Source organism: Anolis carolinensis, chromosome 3, assembly GCF_035594765.1.
Source record: "Anolis carolinensis isolate JA03-04 chromosome 3, rAnoCar3.1.pri, whole genome shotgun sequence".
In the NCBI taxonomy this organism is placed as follows: Eukaryota; Metazoa; Chordata; class Lepidosauria; order Squamata; family Dactyloidae; genus Anolis; species Anolis carolinensis.
Window position 1 is genome coordinate 139,556,607 of NC_085843.1, and position 20,627 is coordinate 139,577,233.

Below are 20,627 nucleotides of genomic sequence, written 5' to 3' on the forward strand. Positions count from 1 at the left end.
ATAACTTGGTCTAGAGCAGGAGTGTCACACATTTTCAATGGGGACCACATCAGCCTTATGGTTGCCTTCAAAGGTCTGTCGAATCAGTTTTTGTAGAATGTTGGTTCCCAGATGTTGCTGAACAACAAAGCCCATCCCTTTTGATTATATAACATATGGACTGGGGATAATGGGGATTGCAATCTAACTGTACTTGTGGTTGGGGAAAGGTTAAATGACATTTTAACTTCAGGTATCCTATTCACAAGCCTTATATCTCAATTCAAATCTTACTCTCCTGACTAAACTGAACAAATAGCATCCTTCCAGATGTTCCTGTATCCTGACTCCAATCAACTCTAGCCATGGCGTCCAATGATAAAGAATACAGGAGTTGTAGTCCAGCATCTGGGGGCCACATAAAATGTCATGGAGGTGTGGATTTGGCCTGAAAGCCTTGAGTTTGATACATGGGCTCTAGAGAAGCTAAGGAATGTAGTTATGCTTTCAAAACAATTCTGGGCATGGGCCAACCAGCTGTAAGCACATGTAGATGCTATTCATGGCAGGGAAAGGCTTAAATAAATCAATATATTTCCTTCTGTGTGGATGACTTCCATGTGCAAACACAAATAATTTGCATTAGTATTTTTTTAAGAGACCTACCAGGAACAGTAAAGAAAGAAGCCTTAGATAAATATAAAACATGGCTTCCTCCTCTCAAAAAACAACCAAATGAAATCAGCACTCTTCTTTATTACGATGCATTGATTTTTAACAGGCCGCTCCCAATTTATAACTATATCACAGTCAGAAACAAGGTGTGTTGTGTCAAGCTTTCCTAATTATACTTCTTAGCAATTTTAAGAATAGGTTTCATTTGCAGAAACAGATGAAGAGAAGGAGGAAGGACTGGCAACAGCGGGGAGGGAAAAATAAAGCATAATGGAGAACCAAACCACTTAGTCCTGGCTGTAGTTGAATCATGACAGCTGCTTCTTTAAAGGGACAAGAGGGTTCGAGAGGTGGCAACTGTCATTCAATATGCAATGACACATACAGGCAGATGGGCATTTAGGTAGTTCCCATCTGCCCTTACCTTTGCAAAGATTCATTTCAAAACCCGCATTTGAAAAGAAAGCAATTGGGGAGGGAAGAAGTGGATGTGAGGAAGCATCTCCCCTTTTACTTCTCTCCCTCCCTCCAATCCCTCCTTCTGATGGGAGCTATTAACCCTTAAAAGGGCCTGGGTTCAACTGGTTATTAAAATCAGAGTAGACCTACTTAAAGAGCAAAAAAAAAAAAAAAAAAAAGGGGGGGGGGGCGGATCCCGAACTTTGGAAGCTTATCAGGATCAGCTCTGATTGCGAAATGGATGAGAGATTGCCAACAAAAGACAGGTGCTGTGTGATATATTTCAGAGGCAAAACTACCCTGTTTCCTGAGCCAGTGATTGGAAAATGCAGCCTAATTTCAGTACCACCACCACCAACAAAAATGCATAAGACACAGCTGCAATTCTAAGATGCACCCCATTTTTTAGAGACGTTTATCTAGCCGCTTTGAGTCCCCTTCAAGGTGAGAGAAAGTGGGATATAAATATAGTAAATACATAAATAAATAATAAATAGGGAACAAAATCTGTCTTGGAATTGAAGGCATGGTGTCCCTCTGAGAATTACTTGCTTAAGAAAATCATAAATAGAAAGAGGACCGGAAGGTGTGCACAACACAAGAGACCCACTGAACCAAGGGCTGAAAGGAGGCAAGTCCGACTGATTAAAGGCTCTGTTCACATTGAGAGGAACAACAGGATGGAACTGGGTTGGTGTGAGTTTTCTGGGTTGTTTTCCAATGTTCCAGAAGCATTATTTCCTGACGTTTCACCTGCATCTATGGCAGGCATCCTCAGAGGTTGTGAGGTCTGTTGGAAACTAGGCTAGTGGGGTTTATATATCATGGGAGAAAGAACTCTTGTCTGCTGGAGGCAAGTGTGAATGTTGCACTTGGTCAGCTTTATTAGCATTAAAGAGCTTTGCAGCTTCAAAGTCTGGCTGCTTCCTGCCTGTGGGAATCCTTTGTTGGGAGGTGTTTTCAGGCCCTGATTGTTTCCTGTCTGGAATTCCCGTTTTCTGAATGCTCTTCTTTATTTACTGTTTTGCTTTTAGAGGTTTTTTAAATAGTGGTAGCCAGATTGTGTTCATGCTCATGGTTTCCTTCTTTCTGTTGAAATTGTCCACATGCTTGTGGGTTTCAGTGGCTTTTCCGTGTAGTCTGTCATGGTGGTTGTTGGAGTGGTCCATCATTTATGTGGTCTCAAAATAATATGCTGTGTCCAGGTTGATTCATCAAGTGCTCTGCTATGGCACTGCAGTCTAACTCATCCAGAGAATTCAGCCATAGCAGAGCACTTGATGAACCAACCTGGACACAGCATATTATTTTGAGACCACAGGAATGCTGGACTACTCCAACAAGCATCATGCAGGGCCATTGAAATCCACAAGCAACAATGAAAATGAACAAAATCTGGCTACCAGTATTAAAAAAAACCTCTAAAATCAGGACAGTAAATAAAGAGGAACACTCAGAAGCCAGGAGAGTGCCAGGCATGAAACAATCAGGGCCAGCTAACACCTCTCAACAAAAGATTCCCCAGGCAGGGAGCAGCCAGACCTTGAAACTGAAAGGCTGTTCAATGCTAATCAAGGTGGCCAATTGAAACATTCACACTTGCCCCAAACAGACAAGAATTCTTTCTCCCACCCTGAATCTTCCACAGATCTAGAAACTCCACTTGCCTAGTTTCCAACAGACCTCACAAGCTTTGAGGATGCCTGCCATCAGGAAAGGATGCTTCTGGAACATGGCCATACAGCCCGGAAAACTCACAGGAACCAAGTGATTCTAGCCATGAAAGCCTTTGACAACAACAGGGTGAAGGCTGGGCCCCTTCCACACAGCTGAATAAAATCTCACATAATAATAATAATAATAAAGCTTTATTTATACCCCACCACCATCTCCCCGCGGGGACTCGGGGACACATTGTTACAAGAATAACAACACAAATACATTAGCACAATATAAAGGTAAAGGTTTCCCCTGACGTTAAGTCCAGTCATGTCTGACTCTGGGGGTTGGTGCTCATCTCCATTTCAAAGCCAAAGAGCCGGCGTTGTCCATAGACACCTCCAAGGTCAAGTGGCCGGCATGACTGCATGGAACGCCGTTACCTTCCCGCCGGAGCCTATTGATCTACTCACATTTGCTTGTTTTCGAACTGCTAGGTTGGCAGGAGCTGGGGCTAACAGTGGGCGCTCATTCTGCTCCCGGGATTTGAACCTGGGACCTTTCGGTCCGCAAGTTCAGCAGCTCAGCACTTTAACACACTGTGCCACCCCAATATACACAGGTTCAAACACAATATACACAGGTTCAAACATAATAAGGTAATAAAACAAAAGTTAATACAACAGTAATAATATCAAACAACCACCAATACAATTCAGTCAAACTTCATGGGGGGGGGGGGACTGCAGCAGCAATATAAAGATAGAATCATTCAATTAAAATACCCAGATAAGAGGGACCTAGTAAAATTCAGAATGGAATTATAATGAGGCTTATCTGCTTTGAACTGGGATGTATGGCAGTGTGGACTCTGATAACCCAGTTCAAAGAAGCTATTGCGGGTTTTCCTGCCTTGGTATTCTGCGTGATATGGCTGTGGGGGAGAAAAAGCGCGGGAGAGAGGAGGAGAAAGGCAGGGAGATGGAGCTGTAGGCGTGAAATCCAAGCGGGCCCCCCTTTTGTGTCGTGTTTGATGCCTGGGTCCCCTTTGTGCTCCCTGTTCTCAACGGAGGGGCCGCCTTGGCTGCGAAAAAGAAGGCGGCGGGCTTCCCACGCAGAGAAGGCACGGCCTCGCTGCGGCGCCATAAATCACCTCAGGGCCGTTCCACAAGGCAGAAAATCCCACAATATCTGCTTTGAACGGGGCTCCCTGAATCCACACGGCCATATATCCCAATTCAGAGCCGATAATGTGCGGTTTTATTCAGCTGTGTGGGAGCACAACAAGCAGCCCAAGGAGTCGCTGGCCACAGTCCTGAAATCCCGCCAAGGCAAGGAGCGCGTTCAGAGGGAGAGAGGAATCAAACGCCACGCTCTCTGCTTTGGAAGGCAACAGGCCTGGAGGGCTGGAAAGGGCAGGGCAAGGGGCTCAAGGCAATTCGGGGCTCCTTCTCGCTGTGTTGACCCACCAGGTCTCGGCGTCCCTCTCCTGGCGCTCCGCCCGCAGGTCCAGCACCTCCACGTCGTCCAGGAAGGTGGCGGCGGGGAGGAGGCCCTCCTGGGACCCCCCTCCTCCGTCTCCGGGCGAGGGCTTGAAGTAGACGAAGGGCTCCCCGCTGGGGCTCAGCGCCGGGGGCGAGGCGGCGGGGAGGGCGTGCTGCTGGGCCTGGAGGGAGGAGAGGAGCAGCTGCTGCAGCGGGGAGCTGCCCGAGCCCGGAGGCGAGGCCGAGGCGCGGCTGCGGAGCTGCTCGTTCTGCTTCTCCAGCTTGCGCACCAGCTCCTGCAGCTTCTTCACCTCCAGCTCGGCGCTCACCGCCCCGCCGGGCTTCACCTCGGCCGCCAGGGGCTGCAGCAGCGCGGCCTCCATCCCTCGCGCCCTCCGCCGCTGGACGAACAGGCCTCGCGCTCTCTCTCGCTCTCGCTCTCTCTCTCCCTCCGCCTCCGCCCTGCCTTCTCGGCCGCGGATGGATGGGAAAGGCAGGCAGAGCAGGCACACAATGGGAACAAAGCCGGGCGGGGAGGGGAGGGAGCGAGGGGCGGGGCCTGGCTGCCTGTGCGGGGTAAGCGAAAGGGGCGGGGCCAGGGAGAACAGGCCACACCCCTACTCCCCCTCCCCTTGGAAGGAATGATTTCCCCCAGACTTTGAAAAGATCAGGAGAGATGTAAGGAAGGGAGGGAGCAATAATAATTATATTTCTTTTAACCTGCCTCCATCTCCCCGAAGGGACTCGAGGCGGCTCACATGGGGACAAGCCCTAAAAAACATCAGTTGATATACAATCAAAGCAGGAAGGGAGGGAGAGAGGGAGGGAGGAAGGGATGAGGAGGAGGACCTGTTATGAAGTCAAGCGAGCAAGGGAAAGGATGAAGGAGGTGGTCCTGACCAGGAGCCTTTCCAGCAGACTGTAGCCGAAATGTTTCAGGTTTTTAAAAAGTGGTTTAGGTAAATGTAAAGGTTTCCCCCTGACATTAAGTCTGACTCTCGGGGTTGGTGCTCATCTCCATTTCTAAGCCGAAGAGCCGGCATTGTCCATAGGCATCTCCAAGGTCAAGTGGCCGGCATGATTGCATGGAGTGCCGTTACCTTCCCGCTGGAGCAGTACCTATTGATCTACTCATATTTGCATGTTTTAGAACTGCTGGGTTGGCAGAAGCTGGGGCTACCAGCAAAAGCTCACACCGCTCTCCAGTTTCAATATTTTCAAAGAACATATAAATGTTCATAGGTATGTGTATAATATGTATGGATAGCTCTAAATACATGTGTAGACATACCAGATATGCACAAACACACACTATAATATACTACTATAGGTCATCCCTCGTATCTGAGTACGATTGTCTTCCCAAGGCTAGATAGTATTGGTCTGTTAGTGACTGTAGAGACCTCTTCTGGATCGGCATGGTCTTTCACAATGAGGATGTAGATTTCCAGATGGAAGGTGATCTTGGCAAGGCGTGTTTCTCCCTTCCGTCCATGATTCATTCATCTTCAAAATCCATAGCACTGTAAGTAAAAGCTGACCTCCAGTTACAACACTCGAGGGCCAGGGCTTCCCAGTTCTCAGAGTTTTGAACACTTGGCTGCAGCTCTTTGGACCAGTTGAAGTTTCCAAGCACTCTCCAGAGGCAGCCCCATATAGAGTGCGTTAACAGGAATCCAGATGGGATGTAACTAAGGCATGGTCCGCCGTGGCCAGATCTGACTTCTCATTATCTTCTTGGCCTTTCCAGCATCATCTTCCTTGACATTTTCCATCCACCGTCAGCTTCCTGGGCCCTTCCAGCATTATCTTCCTGACCCTTTCAGAGAAAATAGTTTTGAACAAAGAACTTTGAGGATGTTAAAGAAGAATTCAGTCCATTCCGCATGTATTGATTGGGGGACAAGGATAACAAGCAAAGACGGGGTGAATTGGATCACCACTCTCACCCCCAGTATATTTCTTCCTTCTGTTTTCTTAACACCTCCCTTCCTCAACCAGGAATGAATGAAAGGGCTCTTGTGATATTGTGCTGGATGCTGTTTAGGGATGGCTTTGTGACTCCAGGGCTGGTTGTTCGTGGGTTGGCTCTCTGGTGATCCAGTGGAGCGCACATGCTATTCACTGCCAAGTCTTGGACAACTGAAGTGGACCTTCGCTACACTTGACTCAAGCTGTGGCCACCCAAAATGCTGTCTTTTTTAGTTCTAGACCAAGAGTTGAGGTCTGTATGGTATTCCAGGCAGAGGATGGACACTCATTCCCCTGCATGCATATTTCAGTTCCTGAGCAAGAGTAAATGCATATTCACATATATTCACCACATACACGCACACACAACTCAGTGCACCCCCATTCCTCAGCCAGTGGGTGCTTGTGGTTTGAGCAAAGAGCACCAGAACCCAAAAGGGTGAGAGCTGTTCCCACCCAGTCAATCCAGCAGGTATCTGAGCACTGCATAACCCAGGTTTGGCCCTCCAGGTATTTTGGACTTCAACCCCCACAATTCCTAATAGCCAGTAGGTTATTAGGAATTATGGGATCTGAAGTTCAAAACAGCTGGAGGGCCTAGGTTTGCCCATATCTGCCATAACCTCACCTCAGCATCTTGCTCATCTATCACTATTAACAGCAGTAAATAACCAACTTGGAAGATGTGGGATCATATTTTCCTTCTCTCCTTGACTAAGGAAGGGAATGTGAAGGTGGTCCCACCAGTTTGTGAGCATCAAAGGAAAACAGAGCCACAGGTTGTCCATTCCTGTTTTGGGGGGTAAAAGCCATTTTCCCATTTCTGTTGTTCTCCTATGGCACAATGGATGGTATCCAAGTGAGCTCAATGATGGTGTTTGAAACTTAAGTGATAAGAAGCTATCCCTGATGTGGAGATAAAGTGATGCTTGATTTGAATAAGACAATATATCCACTCACTCAGGGATTTTTTTTTTCATGTCAGGAGCAATTTGAGAAACATGTCACTTTTGGTGTGAGAGAATTGGCTGTTTGCAAGGACGTTGCCCAGATGTTTCACCATTCTGTGGGAGGCTTCTCTCATGTCCCCACATGGGAAGCTAGACTGACATATGGGAGCTCACCGCGCTCCCCGGATTTGAACCACCAATTTTTCAGTCAGCAGTCCTGCTGGCACAAGGGTTGTGCCACCAGGGGCTCCTAACTCAGGGATAAGCCTCATAGAGACGAATGGAATTTCTGAACAGACAGGTACAGACTTTGGCACACTTTCATTACAAAACACACTCTGTTGTTCTGTGCCTTCAAGTCAACCCCAACCTATGGTGACCCTATCATAAGGCTTCCTTGGCAAGAACTGTCAGATGAGGTTTGGTGTTGCCTTTGTCTGAAAATATAGCCTGCAGCACAAGGTATTCCTTGGTGACCCCACATCCAAGTATTAAGCGGGTCTGACCTTGCTTAGCTTCCAAGATCAGAGAAGATGCGGTGCCTTCGGGGTATGTCAGCACTCACTGTAATCCACGAAGCTTCAGATATTCATAGCTACTTTCTCTCTTTGTTTTCTATGGTCTTAATGTATTTGGAAAACTCATAGTTAAAACAGGTTTCTATAAATCTTATGTTAGTCCCAGCTGGAGAAGATCCATTGAATTCATAAGCAGAAACTTACAAGTTTCATTCATTGTTTTACTCAAATTAGAACTAAAATTCCCTGTTCTGACTTTACTTCCCAGAATCCCTCAGTCATTCGCCTTCTTTGCATCAAGTTCTTTGCAGACCTTCAGGAAAGCTCTGGAAACCAATTATTCTAAGTGACTAAGAAATCATTTTTGGACTGCTGGTTTTATTTGCTATTGCTATTTTTATAGATGCTTACTGATTTATTGTATATTGGATTTGGTTTGTATTCTGCCTTTCCCCCAATATGGGACCCAAGGCAGTGCTCAGCATAGATGAAAGCAAAACATGTGTAAAAACAAATCGCAAAATAAAAAAGGAAACACAATTAAATGCAGTATTTTCTTACAACTGCCTTATTGTTGCATTGGGACTATTTTATTCCTGAGGGCAATCTCTTTTTTGCTGGCTGGAAAGGATGGGAATTGTTGTTCAATACCTCTGGAGGTTTGAGGAAGGCTGGATTAGATGGTATTCAGAGCCTTCAAAACTTCAAAATTTCTCCATTTGATGCTACACAAAGAAGTAGGCGTTGTCTCTGCTTCTGTGATACAGAATGCCATCCTGGAAAGAACATAATAAACCATATAATTAGAGCCCAAAACTGCCAGTTTTGGGATTGTGATTATGCAAATTTAACACCGCAAAAATGCAAAGCGTCAATATAGGCTGATTATTTAAATAATTGGTAATCTGAATGAAAGCTGCGCATGTGCTTTCAATGCCCAATCATTTTGGAGAAAGGGTCCCTCTTAATTGGCATGTATTGACATGTAACAATTCCATTGTGAATATCATGTAGACAAGGAAACACTGGGAACATACAAGACTCTCAGGCTCTAAAGCTTCAGTCTCAAAAGTCAAACACTGGAAATAAATAAAATAAACAAAATTAGAATGAGGATGATGATCATATTTATTTATAAAATGCTTTTTATTTAAAAATATGCACAAAAGCGTTGCACAATCAATTTAATATGAGGTCGATTTCTATAGAGATTATCCACAAGGATGTATCTTTCTGAAAAGCAAATGCTGTCTTGTTGCTCAAAGTGTATCTGCTCAGCATTGTCCAACAGAGTCTGCTTCTTCCAGACTCAGAGGAAGATCTTAAGATCTCATTGTAATTTACTTCCTCTGTATGTTGTTCACAACATCACTTGTTTCTATCTCCCCTTGAATGTCTGCTTCTATGCAGCAGAATTGCCGAATGTTGGTAAGGAGCCACCTTGTTTTTCTTTCTCTGAGTGAATTTCAGTGGTTGCTCACAGCCAGATGACTGTGAATAAGGTACTTTGAACAGTGTGCCTTACTATGTGTTTGCTCCATCATTGCTCTTTTTGTCTTACATTTCCAGGAGGATATGGCTACCTGGATCCAATAAAGGATTCAAGTCTTTTTCATTGAAGGGATGGCTTCCAAATGACTTGTAGGAGGCACTCACAAATCTCTATTTTTGGAACAAGTAATATGTGGTCTTTCCTTTCAAAGCTGTCATGGAAAGAGACATCCTGTATTTTACTGGACTAGAATTGCTATCATCCCTTACAATTGGCTGTACCGGCTGGGGTGAGGCATATTTCCAATTAATAACCTCTGGAAGGGAATACAGGTAGTCCTCAAGTTAGATTCTGCAGGTTTGTTATTAAGTTGGATTTGTATGTATGTGAGGCCCATATCATGCAGGTCAGTACAGTTAAACTGCATTATATGAGCCTACACTGACCAGATAATGCAGTTTCAAATTGCATTATTTGACAGTGTAGATGGGGCCAAAGAAGATGTCCAAAGTGCTTTAAAGGAGTTATTCAGGCAACTAAACCCCTTTTGGGGCTAAAGTTCAGCAACTTGGACAGCTCCTTTAAAGCTTAGGCTGCAGCTTTAATTGTATGTATTCACATACTCACCAACTGGGTTGGGCTGTGGTGTAGCTGATTAGTAGCCAGCTGCAATAAATCACTACTGACCGAGAGGTCATGAGATCGGTTGGATTGAGCTCCTGACCGTTAAATAGCCTAGCTCACTGCCCACCTAAGCAGCTCAAAAATAGTTGTATCTGTTCATAGAATCATAGAGTTGGAAGAGACCTTGTGGGCCATCCAGTCCAACCCCCTGCTGAGAAGCAAGAAATCACAGGAAATGTTAAGTAGAAAATTCTAGGTACCTCTTATGCAAGGAAGCTAATTTAACTTAATTTACAACACCATAAAATCTGCCTGCAACATGCGGAAAGGAATGAGGAAGTACTACCATTAAGGACTCGGTGTCACAAGTGGACAATGAAGTGGCAGCTCCCCCTGTGGCCGGAATCGAGCATACCCTCATGAAGCCAGAAGCTGGAAAAATGTTAAATTGCCTCTGTGTCTATATATATGTTGTATGTCTAATAATGGCATTGAATGTTTGCCGTGTACATGTGTATTGTAATTCACCCTGCGTTCCCTTCGGGGTGAGAAGGGTGTAATGTAAATACTGTAAATAAATAAACTGCCACTGGATGGAGGCACCATTTAGGGGTGCTTCTCTGGAACTGGCATACAGCATTCAATATGCTCTAGAAGATTATATTGTACATTCTTCTTGAGAATCAAGTTAATAGCTTGTAGTGCTTCTTTGGAGTGTAGGGTGTTGTGCCATCTGTGGTTTACTCTTGTAAGATAAAGCATTGCCACTGTATCCTTACTTAGGATAGCTGTAGACTTGATTGCCATTATAGATTGCACATTGACCCGCCCTTGAATACAAGTCAAAAGTTACATCTAGTTCAAGAATAATTAGCCAAACAGATGACTGTAACTGGACAATACTGATACTCAAAGGTTTCTAATTCATTTCTGGATACAATTTCATGTGCAGACTGAACTATAAAGCTATGTGCTACTTTGAATTAGGATATTTGGAAAAGTATATAGTCTCATGAACTTGCCTACATTTTAAAACATTTTCCTAAGATGTTCCTGTGTCCTTCAGAATTTTGTTGAGTAATAATAATAATAATAATAATAATAATAATAACTTTATTTTTATACCCCGCCCCATCTCCCCGAAGGGACTCGGGGTGGCTTACATGGGGCCTAGTCCGATAAAACAATCAATATCAGTAACACGACTATAAAACAATTATACCAGTAAAATATCAATAGCAATAAAACAATCATTAAAATCGGCAAGAAGCATACGAAATCAGTAGTCACTGGAAATCAGGTGTTTTTGGTGGTGGCTCACTGACTTTCAGGTACTTTCTCCAGGGATACTCAGGTCCCTTCCATACCGTTGAATAAAATCCCACATCTGCTTTGAAGTGGAATATATGGCAGTGTGGACTCAGATAAGCCATTTCAAAACAGATATTGTGGGATTTTCATCCTTACTATTCTGGGTTATATGGCAGTGTGGAAGGACCCTCAAATAGCATCTACTTTGTTGTCTTTCCAGCACCAAGTAAAGACATATTGCATTGAAAGCTTTGCTCTCCTAAGCTTTCAATGGAATATGTTTTTTACTTGTGTTCTTGGTCTTCCCCTTTTGTTAGTTACTCTTCACTTTTGTCATCATGTTTATGACTATATTTCTATTCAATTCAAACTGTAATTGTTAACTGCCCTTACATACTTTATGTTACCAGGGAATGAGGAATCGTAAACTGCCTCAAATCACCATCTGTTTTGTTCAATATTTACTAAGATCTGTGACCTTCCACAAGCAAAGCAAGATCTTCAACTCTGAGCAATACATTTTCTCAGGGAAAGACATTATGGCAATCACAATACATATGTGGTTAATGCCTCCCCAATATTTGGAAGTAAACTATTTGTTGCTTTATAAACACTTTGGACTGAACACTAATATTTGCAACTCAGAAAAAATGGAATCTTTCTTCAAATTCCATGTGTGTGTTTTACTTGGTGTTTCTACAACATAGTTTCTTATTCTGAACCACTGACAAAGACATCTGTTGAATGACAGCAAGCAGTTTCACTTGTTAATCTCATCTAAGATACCACTAAATAAACCTGACTTCTATGTGTAGCTTTATTGCACAGAAGGTCAGGGCAGCCTCAGTTTAATGAATCAGTTCCATGGAGAGATGCCTCTGTGAAATCTTTAATACTTTTGTCTTTTAAAGTGTTTCATGTGGATCCAAACCCTTTTAGTTCATTATCCCAGGAGAAAAGGCTGACCCTTTTCCTTTTGATTATATTCCTGCAACTGATCTACCTTTTAAAGAGATTCAAAGCTGTTCACTGGTTTTGCAACAACAAAACCATTTGGCTAATCTCTGTTAGGATTAGGAACTGTATGATGAAGTGGTGGATTCCTAGAAGGAAGCGTGATATCCATGACAGTTTTCTGGCTCAAATGGAGTGCTGATGAGAGATTTGGAAGGGAATTTATGGATGGATCTAGAAAACCAAATAATACCGTTTGAACTTTATTTTATAGTCAGCGTAGACCCATATAATGCAGTTCAATGAAGATCAGAGTGCATTATTTGGCAGTGTAGATTCAGCCTTAATCTCTCTCATCCTGGATTTCTATGTTGAATTCAGATTCCCTTCATCTGGAGATACGCAAACCTTATCTGACCTTCCATCTAGAGCAGTGGTTCACAATCTTTGGCCTTCAACTCCGAGAAATCCTAATAGATGATAAACTGTTGGCTGGGATTTCTGGGAGTTGTAGGCCAAAACACCTAGAAACCCACGGGTCGAGATCCACTGATCTAGAGTAAGTATTCACACTGCTAGAGGGGAAATTTTGTATACCTGAGTAAAATGGGGAGAAGCAAGAATGATTTATTATTTTATTTTTTTCTTTTACCCTACAAAGTTAAAAAGAAAGTAACCTCACATATTGCCTTGTGTTTAAATAATAGATGTTTTAAACCTTGCTTTCTGACTGTTGTGAACCAATTCATCACTATGCACACCTAAGTGTTCCCTAATAAGTAGTCTTGGATTTGGCAAAAAAAAAAACAAACTTTAATGCCCCTTTAGTGGCTTTGACTCTTTCCTCAATGGGCTTTGTGGCCATGCGAGTAAAGTGGTAGGAAAACTTTGCAGAAAGGTTATGCTCTGCATATCTGCTACCAACTATAGTGATGCTGATTTTTTTTCCATTGCATACTGCTTGCATGTTTGTAAACAAGACAGTTGCTTCAAGGATGTTATTATGGCTCCTATGGAATTTCATCAAGAGTCCCAAGTTCTTCTGGAACTTCTGGATTTTATTCAGCTGTGTGGAGGGGGCCCTGGATATGTATTGGAGTTACCTAGTAGCAGTGTATATGGGGCCTTAGATTAAAAGGTTTTGAAACAGTGCCTGACATCTACAATGTACTAGAGGATGGCAAATGTATTGAAATTTAAGCTAGACAAGATGTTTTGATGCATTAACCACATATATTTTTTAAAAGAAGGGCTTTTAAGCGGGCATTGTATTGTTTTAATAGTACTGTTTTTAAACAGTTCATGTAGAGCAGAGTTTCTCAGACTATTTGATGTGGGGGATCAGCTGTTTTTTCCCCAGTGTGCCAGGAATTGGCATCATATTTGTACTTATTGGCTACAATTGTTTCCTTCTTTCCTGGAAATTCACCAGGTTCAATGGCACAGAGTAAACAAGAGAGCTTGTTTGTGTGTAGGTGGGGAAACCATCACTCAGTAGCTTCCCATTCAAAAAGGGAACATCCAAATGAATTCTAGTGATGGTGATTATTTTTAATGTGCTTTTATATAGCTGACAATATCCTTTTTGTTTTAAATTATTTCAACTACTTCAATTTGTTTTAAATTTAGTTTATTACATGCTATTTTGACATTTTGTGAGACAGGGAGATGATAGACGATAGACGGACAGTGATAGTTATAACGTTGTCATTACCTGCAATTTCAAAAATTAAGAGTTAACCACTGCAGAAAGACATTTCACATGCTTAGAATATTAAACTCAGCCTTTTTCTCCACCCAACTCCCTCAAAGTCTGGAAACATAAATAAAGAAGATTGTGAGAAAAGTCACTTCTTTTTGGGTTCCACTCCCCCCTGCCTTTCTTTTTGATATTGTGCCTCTGATTTATTAAATGAAGAAGTGGCTTTATCATGTAGTTGGGAAAATGGATTTGATGACTCACCAATATCCCTGTAATTTATGAGTGCATTCCTCAATGCAGCTAAATGAATGCATTATTGAAGACAAGCCATTCATTAAAACAGCTGCCAGCAAACTATTCCTTTGGCTGTTTCTATAAAGGAGTCATCAAAGGAAAATGAAACACTCAGCTCTAGTGATATGCAAAATAGTTTTTTTAAAAAATCTTTTTAAAATTGTCAACATTGATTTTTTTTCTTTTTTTAGAAATAAGAGATTCTGCATCATTGTCCCTTTCTTTTATGTGCAACGTTTTAGTATTCACAGAAACATCTTTCCTTTCTTGGCTTACTCTTTAGGCAATCTACCGTAAGGGCAATAAAATACACATTGCTAGTGCTGCAACTGCTCAGTCGGGATGAAGAAGTGAAAACATGAGCATGTCCTCAGTGTGCCATTCTCTGGTCTTGTGGGGGGAAAGTCAGGGCCCATTTATTGCAAAGACAGGAATAAACTAAAACAGACACAACAGACACTTCTTCTTATATTTAATTTCTGAATGGCTTATAGGGCAGTTCTCGTCTGGTAAAAATAATGGATCTAGATATCCTGCATAATTTATTTTAACTGATGATTGTGGGCAACAAAAGCAAATTTCATAATTTAGATTGGCCCTTCACTTGATACTGAAACGTTATGCCATTGTCACAGTTGGACACCTTAAGCTGAAGTCATAGCTTCTGGGATCGCAGACTAAGAAAGAGGGTCTTCCCATTATGTCCGTGAAGACACAGAGCAAGTGTGGGAGGAGAACAAAGCCAGGAAATGCACTCAGCCAAGGGTTACAAAATATCAGCTGAATGCATTGGCTCCAATTTATCCTTTAAGCTTTCTTCTGTAGAGGTGGGAACATAAATCCCCCTGGGTGCCATATTGTCTTTCTCCTGCAGAGACAGAGGAGGAAAGGGGAACCCTATGATGGACATTTATTGGACACAAAATGGAGGCAATGCCTTATGAAGCAAAATTCACAATTAAATTTTCATTCAATCCTCAAATATCTATACATGTGAGGACTGAATGAAAATTTCATTGGGGGGCAGAATTCTCCTTTGGGGGGAATGCGCTTCGTCTGCTGCTCCTTAAATACACCTCTGCTTTGTGAGCTGGACTGGAGACTTTGGTGGGCCAAGTTAGGCCCACAACATTAAAGACATCTATTAGGACAACTTAATAACATTGGATGGCACCCATATTTTATACATTAAATACCCACACCTTAATTCTTGACATCTATGGAAGAGCTGGAGAAACATGGGGGCCTAGGGGTGGAATAAGCCTCCCTCTAGTCCTTTTTGTTGTGGGATTAACATGTGAAGGTTGTCCAGAAATATAATTCATTCTGAGGAACAATTGCGAGTCTGAAAGGCAGAACTGGGGGATCTTTACAAGGCAGGCTACAAGATGTGCTTAATGGCCTAGGTGCAACTTGGCGGAGCTGAGTCTTACCATTAATGTTGTAGTAGAATCTGTGAGTAACGTTACAAACAGTAGTATGGGTGCCAGAAGGGGGAAAAGGGTTACTTGGGAGCAGGAATCTGATGATGAGCAGCAGAGAAAGAGGATCATACTTACAGCACCTAAAGATGAGGAGTCATTTATGTGATACCTTTATGGGGTTCTCTGGGGGTAAAGACTGGCAATCAGGGGATCCAACTGAATCTTGGGGGGATCTAAGTCTTGACAGGAGATGGAGGAATTGGAGGGAAAGGCAAGGGAATTCATGTGAAGAGCTGGAAGCAGCTGCGGGGATAGTGATGGGGTGGTGGTCAGTTCATCTTCTGATGATGGTTTGTAGATAAAAGTGTGTTCTGGGGTGAGGGGTCTTTGCAGAAGGCAAAGTGTTGATGTGCGTTCGTGTGCTGGGTGTATTGGTAAATATTCTTGTAGACTTGCTGCTGCCTGTTTTGTGTTCAGCGTTGGATTCAGATCTGCAGTTTGGACCTGGACCGGTTTGGCTAAAGATGCTGCTTCTGTGGACACTGGAGCAACGCTGTTTCAGATTTCTCCTGCTTCAACCTCGGACTTCGGCTGATGACGCTTCTCTTCCTGCGACTCCTTTTGTTAACCATTTGTGTACTGTGCCTTTTTGTTTTGCTTCAGAGCGCTTTGTTTGACTTGTTGCTCTTTGCATCCAGTTAATCTGGATTATCTTTCTGTTTACCTTTTGGACCAGGTCTGGTTTGGTTTTTTGAGTTTTGACCAGTGGGACTGCATTTTAGTTTCTCTGCGTGCCTTTTCTTTTGTTTTAATAAACTCTGTTTTTGAAACCACTTTTAAGTCTGGCCCTTTAAGGCGTCTGTGATTCCAACAATTAATATAAGGAAAGTTCCCATCAGTAATTTGCAGGCTACCTTTTTGGAACCATCTTTCAATTAAAAAAGAAAGAAGAAATTTGACCTACACACACCCTTCATTCCGCAGCTTTAAAAGCTACATAAAGGCTGCTAGTAGTCTGTTGTGGAGAAGCTGTTAAATATTTTCCTTCTTCAAAAATGTATTCTTGCATTGTCACACTTGATCGCTCTTTTATTGCAATGATTCCGGAATGGCAAAAATCAACTTCAAGCAACATTAACAGAGTGAGAATACAAGGAACGAATAAATTACTAGTAACATGAGTATTGTGACACTCTGTGTTCTCCCACTTCATCCCATATCACATACTATGTCAGTGAGATACTATTTCTGTTTGATTATATATGAGCAGGTACAATGAACTCGACACTGAAACTTAAATTTCAATGACTGCATTCCGATGCTATGACAAACTATGGTTTGTGATGGCAGGACTGAGCTACAGCCTCCTCATATTAATTCCTCCTGTGCCATGGCTTCCTGAAAGCATTTGTTTTGGTCTCTGTATGAAACACAGTTGATGGTTATAATGGAACTTTAGCTACAGTTGACTGAAGCAAGTTGACTTCATAATGAATAGCTTGTTATCAAGTTGATAAGAATAATTATTGTGATTATAATAACAATAATTTCTTTATACAGTGCCATCACTGTACATGGCATTTCACAAAACATGCTAAAAGTATTTTAAAAGAATATTTTATTTATATTTGTATTTTTGATACTACGCTCTAGTTAGTTTTCTCATCAAATATATTTGTCTATATTCCTTGTCACCAGGTGTGCTAAGCTGCTTGCATATACTTAAAGAAAGGAATATGTGCACAGACATACATCATACATTGGCAAAAGCATGACTTTAAAAATATATTACACAATTACAGAATAGCAGGGTCCTCATCCCTGAAATATTTAACATTGAGATACAGGAAGCTAAGTGCTTGCAGGATCATTGTGTGTGGACATAGAGTTTAATAAAGAAGTTGTTAATGCATGTACGTATGTCCAAATAAGTGCCAGTCTCAAGACATATAGTCTAGTTCTCCCTCTCTTGGGGCCCTTACACACAGCAATATAACGCAGAATATCAAGGCAGAAAATCCCACAATATCTGCTTTGTACTGGATTATCCGAGTCCACACTGCCATATATTCCAGTTCAAAGGAGAAAATGTGGGATTTTATTCAGCTGTGTGCAAGGGGCCTGGGTAATAACTAACTCCCTATCTTCCATCTCATGTACCACCTCATTGAAAGTTTGGAAAAGTTACTTTGAGGACTACAGTGCCCAGCAGCATACCTCAATCAGCTTGTCTATCAAAGACAGAGCTCTGATCCCATCCACAATCCTTGACCAAACAACAAGTCATTCTTGAGGAAATCCACTGGTTTTATCAAATATGATGTTGCAGATGGTCTGTATATTGCTTCCTCTTTTCTTTGAGATTGGTGTGCACTGACCGCAATCCAGGGAAGTTACTTGATCTACAATCAGCCATAACTAACTACTATTACCAATTGACTTTGAGAAGATAATTTAGGATTGAAGCCAGAATTCTTGCACAAAGATGAAGGATTTAAAGCACAACTCAGAATGGAAACCCACTATACTTGTGCTAAAATTAAATTATAGTTGTGCTGACTCATTCACATGAAGTTGCATGTGTGAACTTTCCATGAATATGAAAACAAAATATAAATTTAGTCAAGGTCAAAAGAGATAACATCTCATGATACATTTATCATGTAATTCAATGCATGTTTACTCAGAACTATACACCACTGGGTTAATCTGAGATTGCTCCTAGTTAAGTGCATATAGGAGTGAAGTCTTAGACACTTTTTGCTGCTAACGTAGATATCTTTTAAGCTTGTGATATTTGATGTTTTTCTTTGAGAGGTTGTCTATTTGTATCTCCTGAAGTGTTTCCTGTTTATGGCAATCTTTAGAATACTTCACTCATCCTTTTAAAAATAATGATTTTCCAAGATAAAATGCATATAGTTTTTCATCCGAGTTCACACTTGATCTGATGTCAGTAAAGGTTAGTAAGCCCATGATGCTGTAGGTATAAAGAAAATATATATTAGAAACAATAATGTGAAGAATTATGCAACTTTTAAAAGTAAAAACAAATCAATGAGAAAAAGGAGATGGTGCTTAATTTTTAAATTTTATATACCCAGTCTAAACTATATGTTGAGGATATGAACACTGTCAGTTTTGTACAAGTATCATGAATATTCAGAAACTCAGAGATATTCCAATGAATGTCAACATCATTTTAATGATATTGCTACTGCAGCATTTGCTATGATTATGGATAATTAGTAGGCAGATATATGTTTTCCTTTGTTTAATCTAAGAGCAAAACATAAATCCCAAAGAAACCCATTAGATTTAATTTTGATCTAAGAAATACACATTAAAGTCAATCAGAATGATCCAATTCTGAATTAAAATTTAATTCATGCAAATCTCTTTCACTTTCTTTATCGTTATTTGCTTGCAGCCAATTTGAGGGGTGAAACCTTTGTTTTTCTGTCACTAAATCAATGTTGATATGGTTAAACTGGGGAAAAGGTTTATAGAATGTAAACTGAAGTCTGGGTAAAAGAAAATCTGAGAAATATGCCCAAATTATCTAAACAAAAATGAAAATATTGTAAAAGAAATTATGAAAATAATTTGAAATTAAGAAAAACAAAGGAAAAGAACTAATTAACCCAACATATATTCCTTGTTTAGTAATTAAAGTAATTTTTCTTGAAAGTCAACATCCACCAAATTCATTAAAAGGTTGAGAGCTGGAAGTTGGTAGTAGGTCTCAGAGAACATTTAGACACAATGAGTTATTTGCCTTCCTAGGAGTGGAATAACATGATTTACGAGGTGACGTCAGTATTAGACTTGTGCAATCTGGGTAAACTGTGATCCATTTCGGTGTCTCAGATTTCAGTGGGGGTCCCGATGTGTTTTTCAGGAGCCTTCCAAATTTGGAAAGATAGAAATATGTTTTCGATCAGGGAAGCCAAAATATTTGTTTTCTATCAGCCCATTATGGGGGGGGGGGTCTTCCCGGGCTCCCTTTCCTGTCATTTTAGGCATTATTTGTCCTTATATCCTTCATTAAGATTTGGATTAATAGCATCAGAGTTAAGATACCACTCCTTCTGCCATCCTTTCCCTTCTGTCTGTAGAGGAGACCAGATTTAATGCTTACTTAAAGTTGTTTCTAGTCTAGAGGAGACAGGTGCTGCAGTTGTGCATGGTGCTCTCTCCCTGCAGCATGCAGCTTTCCAAGGCATTTTAAGGAGGCTTGGATCCCCATTTCCCAGGACAGGGAAGGAAGAGTGATTGGCATGGAGCTATCCTACCCTGGGCTTCCTTTTAAAAAGTCCTCCATTTTCTCTTGATTTGCAGGTCCTGGAGTGGTGCCTTTTTCCCCCTTGTGCTTTTCTTTCTAGCGGCTGCCTCCCTCCCTCACTCCACTTGTAACCAAAGGCAGCCGGTTTTCAACAGCCATTGTTCTGTTGCGCCTGAAAAACCATGAAGGCTGAACCCTTGCCGTTACAGCCAACCAAATAAACTGAAGCAGCCAGATTAGCTGAAGGGAACTGACCACTCTGAATCCATGCACAAGCCTATTCAGTACAAGTTTACCTTTCACTTTCGAATAGCAAGGGGTGCAATGCACTGTGTTCTTGTAAATCCAAATGCTGTCTCCAGCCTTCAGGTTCTCCAAAGGTTTTTCGCAGGCTTCACACTTGAAAAAAACAGAAATATAAGAATTCATTTATGAAAGCACTATACTATTACTGGATCTATGATTTTAATAAATGGAGTATCAGGGCTTCATTTTCTCCTGCATTGAATTCACAGGCACCACCACAATCATAATCACTGAATAATGTGTCAGCACTGCAGAACCAATCAAATATAACTATCTTCTATCCTTTCTGCTTCACTCCTCCTGGCTAGTACATAACCCTCTCAAGAGGATTTCCCAGGCTCTCCAGAATATATTTCAGAAGCGCATACAAAGTTGTAGTGGAGAAAGGGGTTATTCCACTTCCCAATTCTTCTGATAGAAACCATTGAACAATTGATGCTTTACTGGATTCTGACAATGCCACTGCACAGGTAACAAATCAATTTAAAGACAATATCTCCCTATTCTTTTCTTTCCCCCGGCATGTGGATATTGTATGTC

General features: G+C 41.7%; 2 protein-coding genes across 4 annotated transcripts in view; both read right to left on the minus strand.

The window, feature by feature from the left end:
* Positions 1-4,792, minus strand: part of slain1 (SLAIN motif family member 1) — a 50,816-nt gene extending 46,024 nt beyond the window's left edge. Inside the window, exon 1 of one of the 2 annotated variants that reach the window (XM_008106870.3) lies at positions 4,242-4,792. In XM_008106870.3, the coding sequence (XP_008105077.1) occupies positions 4,242-4,639 (398 nt within the window). In that variant the 5' untranslated portion in view covers positions 4,640-4,792. The remainder of the gene's footprint in view (positions 1-4,241) is intronic. The other variant, XM_003218674.4, reaches the window with a different exon arrangement.
* A 12,305-nt stretch (positions 4,793-17,097) lies between these two features.
* The window catches only part of scel (sciellin), a 93,593-nt gene continuing 90,063 nt past the window's right edge, over positions 17,098-20,627 (minus strand). For both annotated transcript variants that reach the window (XM_008106872.3, XM_008106871.3), the window contains 2 exons: positions 20,078-20,180; positions 17,098-18,476 (listed from right to left, as the gene is read on the minus strand). In XM_008106872.3, the coding sequence (XP_008105079.2) occupies positions 18,460-18,476; positions 20,078-20,180 (120 nt within the window). In that variant the 3' untranslated portion in view covers positions 17,098-18,459. The remainder of the gene's footprint in view (positions 18,477-20,077; positions 20,181-20,627) is intronic.